This window comes from Cyprinodon variegatus, unplaced genomic scaffold, assembly GCF_000732505.1.
Source record: "Cyprinodon variegatus isolate N-32 unplaced genomic scaffold, C_variegatus-1.0 Scaffold525, whole genome shotgun sequence".
Classification (NCBI taxonomy): domain Eukaryota; kingdom Metazoa; phylum Chordata; class Actinopteri; order Cyprinodontiformes; family Cyprinodontidae; genus Cyprinodon; species Cyprinodon variegatus.
This window is the reverse complement of record NW_015150978.1, coordinates 114,353-122,684: the sequence shown is the minus strand read 5'-3', so window position 1 is coordinate 122,684 and position 8,332 is coordinate 114,353. Positions and strand designations below refer to the sequence as shown.

The 8,332-nt window shown below is 39.1% G+C and overlaps 1 protein-coding gene across 1 annotated transcript; it reads left to right on the top strand.

Annotated features, from left to right (window-relative positions):
• The first annotated feature begins 2,621 nt into the window (after nucleotides 1-2,621).
• LOC107095138 (GTPase HRas-like) lies at nucleotides 2,622-8,091 on the top strand. The gene is made up of 5 exons (XM_015391116.1): nucleotides 2,622-2,905; nucleotides 3,194-3,306; nucleotides 5,388-5,566; nucleotides 6,004-6,163; nucleotides 6,976-8,091. The coding sequence occupies exons 2-5, from the start codon at nucleotides 3,196-3,198 to the stop codon at nucleotides 7,087-7,089; spliced, it is 564 nt and encodes a 187-aa protein (XP_015246602.1). The 5' UTR covers nucleotides 2,622-2,905; nucleotides 3,194-3,195; the 3' UTR covers nucleotides 7,090-8,091.
• Nucleotides 8,092-8,332: the final 241 nt, after the last annotated feature.

Sequence of the window (8,332 nt, the reverse complement as noted above, 5' to 3'; positions counted from 1 at the left end):
ACAATGTATTTCTCTCTGTCCCTCTCTCTCTCCTGCTCTGTCTCTATCAGGACAGATGGATCCAGGATTATTGCTGTGATTTTAGGCAAAGATTAGATCGGAGAGCAGATGCACTCAGTGGGAAGCGTGAGGCAGAAACATGGACGTCAAAGACAAGGGAAGTGAGGATGACGGGGAAGAGGGTGGGGCACGCTGTGTGTATGCGTGTCCACTGCAGCTCAGCCCACTGAGGGACATAAGGTATCTTTAACCTAGGTATAAAGGAACATGTATCCACTTTGGATTGAGTCAAAATTGTGCTTCTTTATCAAAATTGTAACATAATGTTTTTTTTTTATGCAGTAGGATCTGATTATTTTCATAACAATAACAACGTTTTCAAATTATATTAAAGTATCATCTTTCTTTAAAGTCAATTTGCCAACTGACCCAAGCTGGAATCAATCAAATCAGAATCCAGTTTATTCCCAAGTAGGTTTGCACTCACAAGGAATTTGACTTGATGTTGATGGTGCAGACAACACAATATACAGAATACAGCATCTATAGCTATATATAACATAAAACAATCAATATACTATATGCAATATATAGTATATAGCTATAGTATATATTGCATTGACTGGTAGCAGATGGGAAGAAACCATTCTTGTGGTGTGAGGTTTTGGTCCTAATGGACCGCAGTCTCCTTTCAGAGGGAAGTCCTTTCAGTGACTTAGTTTGTTGCTGGGGTGTGAGAACTCAGCCACAATCTTCCCTGCACGCCCCAGAGTCCTGGTGGCGTACAGACCCTAAAAAGATGGAAGATTGCAACCACTGACCTTCTCTGCAGACCGGCTGACACATTGCAGTCTGCCCTTGTCCTTGGTGGTGGCCCCAGCGTATAAGATGACGATGGAGGACGTGGGGATGGACTCAATGATGGAGGTGTAGAAGTGCAAATGGGTTCTCATTTGATTTCATGATTTGATAATAAATCCTAACAATGATAACCATTACATACAGATGATTATCCCTCTCATTTACACTACTTTATGTTTTTGTCACAAAGCTATCAGGATAATGTTTATTTTTTTAACGTCACCACTAGAGGATGCTGAAACATCCCAAAAAGTTTTGTAGAAACTGGTACAAATCAGAACTAATACAAAAAAAAAATCTTTGTCCATAAAGATAAAATGTTCCATTTAGAAAAATCTATTGATTCCCTTGGTTAAACTGAGCTTTTGATCAGGGGAGAAAGAAGAGGAGATTAGGGTGACTTGGTTCATAACATGACCATGAGGAAACATATAAGAAGTCAAAGGAGATTAGGCTGACTGGTTTGAGATGACAGAAACGCAACAATACCTGACTTATCCACTCATAACCAAAAGTAAAAGGGACAGTTCTGAACACACAATTCAAACCCTGAAGGGAACAGCTAAAGCAGCAGAAAACCAACTGAAACACCATTTCTGTCAGCTAAGACGAAAAAAACCAAAGACACAATTAAAAACAGGCTTATTAAAACTGCACAGAAACAGATTGGAAATGTTGCCTGAATCTAGAGCTAAATGTTCCAAATTTAGCTCTAGATTTTAATATTTAGCTTCAAAAAGATTTTGATAAAAATGTCAATATTGAACTATTGAACTTGTTGATTACACATTTAGTGTCATGAATATAACTTTTTTTAATGGCTGATTTACTTTACTTGTTCTTTTGTGCATTCTCTGATCATTTCTAAACCATCTTTTAAGAAATTACATTTTTGGAAATGTAATATTTTTGTGACTGTGCTTTTGTATATATATTTTTTATCTGGACCCCAGGAAGACTAGCGGTTTGCCATGGCAACAGCTCATGGGTATCCTTAATAAAATTACCAAATGTAATTGTTACATAAACAATATTATTAGATGTAAAAATGACATGGTAAAATATGACTTTGAAAAACGAACCCTCTTTATTTTCTCTTTTGAAAGGCTTAAATAAGCCAAAACACTGCTGACAAAATGGAAAGTTAGTTCAATTTTTTCTTATTTGTTTATTTATTTTTTGTTTGTTTGTTTGTTTTCATGATCTAAGGGAGAAGTGATTCTTTTCTTGTCTATTTTGTTGAAAGTTTTTTTATTATATAAAAAACAGGTTATCTTTATTATAAAGGTTATTATCGCTACATATAATGATGTAAATATAAAGTTGCAATTATCCAAAGTTACCATCAGAGTGCAGTAAGAGCTCAGTCGTCTCGGGATACATTGTTTAAATTAAAAAAAACATAACATCACGGTGCAAATCCCGGGTATAACTTTTCAAAATAAACCATCAAAAGACGCTCGCTTTTAAGTAAAGAAAATACTTAAATTTTTTATTCTGCAAGTTTAAAAAGATGAAGCGCGACGCCGTTACGTAAAGCTCATCATCAGAGGGCGAAGTTAAAGAGAAGGATCTGCAAGAAAGGGAAAAAACTGTCTGGAGAAGCCGCGCCCAAATAAAGATGTAACTGTTGCTGATTGGGTACTTCTGCTGTCTATGGGCGGGGCTATAAACCAAAGCTTTATTGTGATTGGACAAGAGGGAAGCCTATCTTTGATACCTCATTTCTATTGGTTGCTTTACAAGGGGATTAACGCTTCACTTACAATGAACCTCAGCTGAGAAGAAGTAGGAATTACTACATTTTCTTTCCCGTAGATATTTGTGTAAAGTCGAACATTCTTCCGCTAACCTTTAAGATTGTCCAGCGCGAATAGTCATATTCTCATTTTTTTCCTGAGAGATAAGTTGTCAGACACTTAAGTTTTTTTCAACCAGTTTTGAATAAGGAAATAATCTTGCTAACGTTATGTAGCAAGCTAATCTCATTTATCTGTCGGAAACTCAACTTTCATTCGCCAGCGTTACACAGCCGCACGGACAGGTAAGCGTAGCTGAAGGCGTTTTCTTTCTTCCAGCGCTCTTTCGCCTCGACTTAGCAGAGATACAAGAGTCTTAACTTAGAGAAAAGCGTCTTTATGGGGAGATAAATCTGGGTTAGACTCCTCGCCATGTCAGTTTAGGGAGGAGAGGAGAGGGGGGGTGGAGGATAGATCTGTTAATGATCACCTGATACTCTTTGGATTAGGAGATTAGGAAATCGTGGCTTTCAGTTTTAGCTGAGTCCACCTGTTGATTCGTTCCTTTTTTTTCTTTTTTTTTTTAAATGCAGGTATGACTGAGTATAAACTTGTGGTGGTCGGGGCTGGAGGTGTGGGGAAGAGCGCTCTCACCATCCAGCTGATCCAGAACCACTTTGTGGACGAATATGATCCCACTATCGAGGTGAGAAACCGCTGATCACAGGGAGGACTCTGCTCCAGGAAGCCTTATTTGCTCTAAAATGTGTGGGTGTGTTAGAGTTTTATGCTTGCCTGGCTCTTTAAAGTACCTGCTGTCTTAATTTGTCATAAATGCTACAGATGCAAAAAGGAGAAAACTAAGAAATGAAGATGTAAAATAATGGTTATTAATACAGAATGATGATTCCCCTTTAGAATTTTGATCTTATGTAAATCTATTCAATTGTTGTCTGGATTTCAACTTTACTGTCATGTAGATTCAACCATTACTAGATTATTACAGATTGTTAATTTATGCCAGAATTACTTGATCTTTACACAAAATACTTCAGACATTGAAGTTAGTTGTTTTGCACCCCTTAGCCTTTCTAATAGATGTTGGAGATAGACTTGTTTTCCAGTGTAGTCCTGTTTCTCTGACTGTGACTGGCTCGATGTGCACTCTTCATCCTCTGACATGTGAGCTGGTTTGGAGCTCGTCTGCCTGGCTGTGTGTTTCCTGGACCAGGCCAACTTTTACAGCTGTTTTTTGTCTCCTTGAACCCCAGTCGGCCTTGGCAGATGGCCGCTCACACTGAGCCTGGTTCTGCTGGAGGTTTCTCCCTGTTAAAAGGGAGTTTTTCCTCTCTACTGTCGCTACAAGCATGCTTAGTGTGAGGAATTGTATTCCAGTTAATGAGTTGATGCAATCAACTGGTTTTCCTTAGAAAGAAAACTTTAAATCAATTTGACTGGATGATCTGGTGAACTGTAAAGTGCCTTGAGATGACATGTGTTGTGAATTGGTGCTATATAAATATAAGCTGAATTGAATTAATATTTCTTTATGAATCAATCAGGCCATCTTATAAGGAAATATTCTATTATTGGGTTGTTGACATGCTGCTCAGAGCTTGACAAATCTTGACAAGTCTTAAAATGTGTTTTGTTTTTTGTTTTTTTTGTTTTTTTTTATTGTTTGCTACAATAAGAGAAACCAAATGTGTTCCTTTTGTTTCCACACACTTTCTTATTTTGTGTGACTGGAATCATAATTTTTTGCGCTTCCTACAAGCAGGACATAATTCTGAGGACGTGTCTCAGCCTAATAATGAGCAGCTTAAGTATTCAGTTATATACTGCAGCAGTTTCTTTTTCAGTACACTTTTTATGACTCTTATTTGACTGGAATTTCCAGATGTAGATATGAGGCATGGGTTGGTTTGAGTGAAAACACAGCAGCATCTTGGTAGTAGCGAATCTATGATGCTGAAGCTAAAGTCAATTGATTTGACGCTAGCAGTTTGCTAGATCTTCACATATAGCTGGTCTGTATTTGAATGTTTTTAACAGAGGTTCTTCTCCCTTTAGCTTGTCAGCTGTGCACTTGTATTAAAACAGTTTCTTTAATATTAGTATCTGCATGTATGTTCCAGGCTGTGGTTTTCTGATTTTATATCAGACAACCAACAAATATTAACCAATACCACCAACAAAATATTATACTTATAATATTTCTAAAGAGCTGAATTTGTGTTTTTGGGAAGTAAAGGAAAATGTAGGAGCTTTTTTTTTTTTTTTTAAGCCAGTTGACCACCAGTGGGAAGGGGACCAATGGGAGGGGGGCTCTGGCGTCAGTCTTTTAAAGGTTTATTTTACTGCGATTGAACATGCCCATCTTTATGTAGATCCTGTTTTTCTTAAGCAGAGATGCTGCAAATTCATAACTGTGAAATAGATGCAAAGGACATCGCGCCTCACAACAGTGGCATAATTAACACAAGCCATATTTTCACGCATCCAAACCAATTCTTTCTTCTAAGCTGGAAATTATCCCACTTAGATCAGTCGGGGGCTGACAGATTAAAGTCTGCAGCCCACTTAGAATATGCTGTGGATAATCTTTGTCATGCAGGACATGGTAACTCCGGAAAAGCTTTTTGGAGCTCATCAGAAATACATTATCAGTTGAATTCACCCGTCACTCAGATGTAAATCACAGACGTCCTGTTGAAGCATGATGCAGGGCCTTGAATTGCTGGGATGCTACTACTGTCTACGTGAGCTTTGCTGTTTGTGCTGCAGGACTCTTACAGAAAGCAGGTTGTGATTGACGGGGAGACATGTCTGCTGGACATCCTGGACACTGCAGGTCAGGAGGAGTACAGCGCCATGAGGGACCAGTACATGAGGACTGGAGAGGGTTTCCTCTGTGTGTTTGCCATCAACAACACAAAGTCCTTTGAGGATGTTCATCTTTACAGGTATAGAATGACTAAAAAAAACAAAACAAAGGCGGCTCTAAATGATATATTTTCTAATGAAATTGTGCTAGATCTGACATTATACTATTACTCAGTGGTTTGAGTCACACTTTACCGTAAGATAGACGCCTGGTTAGTGTAGGACAACGCAGCTATGAGGGCTATTTCCTGCTGATCAGGAACTGTCCTCGTTTATCTCTGAAACAGCTGAGTGTGGTTAAAATGAGGCCATTTAGGACAACTCCTGTAGCTGTGCTGCCTCTAAGTTTTTTTTTTTCCTTTTTTGAGTTAAGATTTGTCTGCTCTGTTGCCGTGAACTTTATATTCAATGTGGCCTCTGTATCTGACCCAGATAGGTGGCTGAAAACACCTGCACATCAAGGACAGCCTCTGACTCTTTCAGGTTTTTATGTTTTATTCACTTGTCGTCATTTTAGAGAGCAGATCAACCGGGTGAAGGACAGTGACAGTGTTCCCATGGTGCTGGTGGGGAACAAGAGCGATCTGAGCTCCCGCACGGTGGAGACAAAGACGGCCCAGGATCTGGCGCGGAATTACGGCGTGCCGTTCGTTGAGACTTCAGCTAAAACCAGACAGGTTGGTGGAAACGGGCACACCTGCAGTTCATCTAAGTGAACAATAATTGAACGGTTCATTCATCAAAGTCGTTCCAGACATACAACCATACACGCCCACACTTAAGGATCATTTAGAGAAGTCAATGGACCTAACAGTCATATTTTTGGACTGTGGGAGGAAGCCAGAGTACCTGGAAAGATCCCACACGTGCATCGGGAGAACATGCAAACTCCATGCACAAAGACTCCAGGCTGGGATTTGAACCCAGGACCTTCTTGCTGGAAGGCAGCAGTGTTACACACTGTGCAGCCATCAATTAATTGTGGTTTAAAATGAATGAAATTCCAGATTTCTCTTAAATAATCAAAGGCATTTAGGTTGGGCCTAATCCACCTGGACAGCTCTGGAAGCACAAACGTCACACCTCAGACACCTTCCACAAATCACCCTGCAATTATACATGTTGAATGTGCACATTTTCATATCACACTATTTCCTTCCACTACTGATAGATGCAGCATCTGATTAAAAAATGTGTTTGAAGGATGCAAAAAAACATTCAAACCAAAAAGACTTTCATGTTGTTTTTTTTTTTATAAGCATGGATGTAAATATTTCAACACTTATTTTCTTGGTTCTTATGTAATGTTTTAGACTCAAAAAGGAATTTTGGGCTAAAAATAAGAATTAATTTTTCTTTTTTTTTTTATATTACGCTTGAAACTTTGACTAAAGGTCCAGCAGAAAAATCTATGAAAATTTTCCAATCCAGTTGTTGGTTGACCTCTGGGTTCTGTGCCACATATATTTTTTCTGCTTTGGTCTTGCAGGGTGTAGAAGAAGCCTTCTATTCACTAGTGCGGGAGATAAGAAGATACAAGGAGACCAACCGCAGCAACAAGAAGAGCAAGAAAAGCAATCCGAGACGCTGCATTATACTATAGCACACCGAAACGTCTACTGCCAGCATCCCTGAGAGCACTTGTATCTAACTGCCCCCTCCTGACTCGCACACTGCCCCTCACCACGGAGGCGTCAGTGAAAACGGAATCGATTTTCATTGTTGCAACTGTTGCCCAGTCGCCATGTTTGTCATTTTCATCTGCTTAAGGATTTCACTGTAAACTGTGCAGAACTGCACTTTGCACAATAATATGGGGGGAGGAGCTCAGTCTGCGATCGCATTAATTACTTTGATTTTTTTTATCATACTTAAGTGTTTGTATTGCAAGAGAACAAATAAATTCAGTATATTTTGTAATGGGAGGACATTTGCTCAGGTTAGGTTTTTCCATTCGTTTCAGAAATGTAGCTATCACATCTTTATAACAGATCTTTGTACCCTCTGAAACATAACAGCAGTTCATCCTTCTAGTGAGTTTGTTTCCCGGGTTCACTTTATACACTTCAGTTTATTAGAATGAATTTGTGCCACTTTCAAAGTTTACTCAGGAATATGCTTTTTTGAACCGTCACAGCAATCTGCCTGAATATTCGCATCGTGTGTAACACTGCGTTTGGTTGCATTTAAAACTCACTGTCTGCTGCCACTTTGTTACAGCACTCTGTTGTCATGGCATGTTGTGAGAAAAATTTGCATGGCATTAGTTGCACTCATGCTGAAGCCAGTGTTCATCAGTTCTCTGATCTTATGCAATGCTGGATGGCTGGTTTATACAAGGAGGAAAAAAAAGATACAAGGATCTGTCACCAATAGTTTTCTATTTTTGTAGAACTACTTGATGCATCCCCCAGTGTAAAATAAATAAAAATGCTAAATGCACAGTAATTGATAATCACATCTCAAGTTGCATTCTTTAAAAGCCTCTCTGTATCAATCCAGTAAGTCATTTCATTGTAATGCAGTGTACACAGATCTCTATTAATTTAAATAGATAAAATAGCTTCAGATGATTAAGCATTTTAACAGCTTGGAGGCAGGAAGCTATGCAGCGGTCTGTGGGACCGTTCGCCTGATGGCAGCTGTTCAAAAGTGTCAGAGGCTGTTAGGACTCTGACAATGTTCAGAGCTCTGCTCCTGCAGCAGCTTTGGAAAGATCCCTGGAGAAAGATGGGGGATACATCTTAGCTCCCCTCACCATCCTCTGCTAGGCCTGAATCTATGCCATATCACAGCTGTAGTCCCTCTCAAAGCAGAAGTGTTTATACTTCAATTATACAGTAATT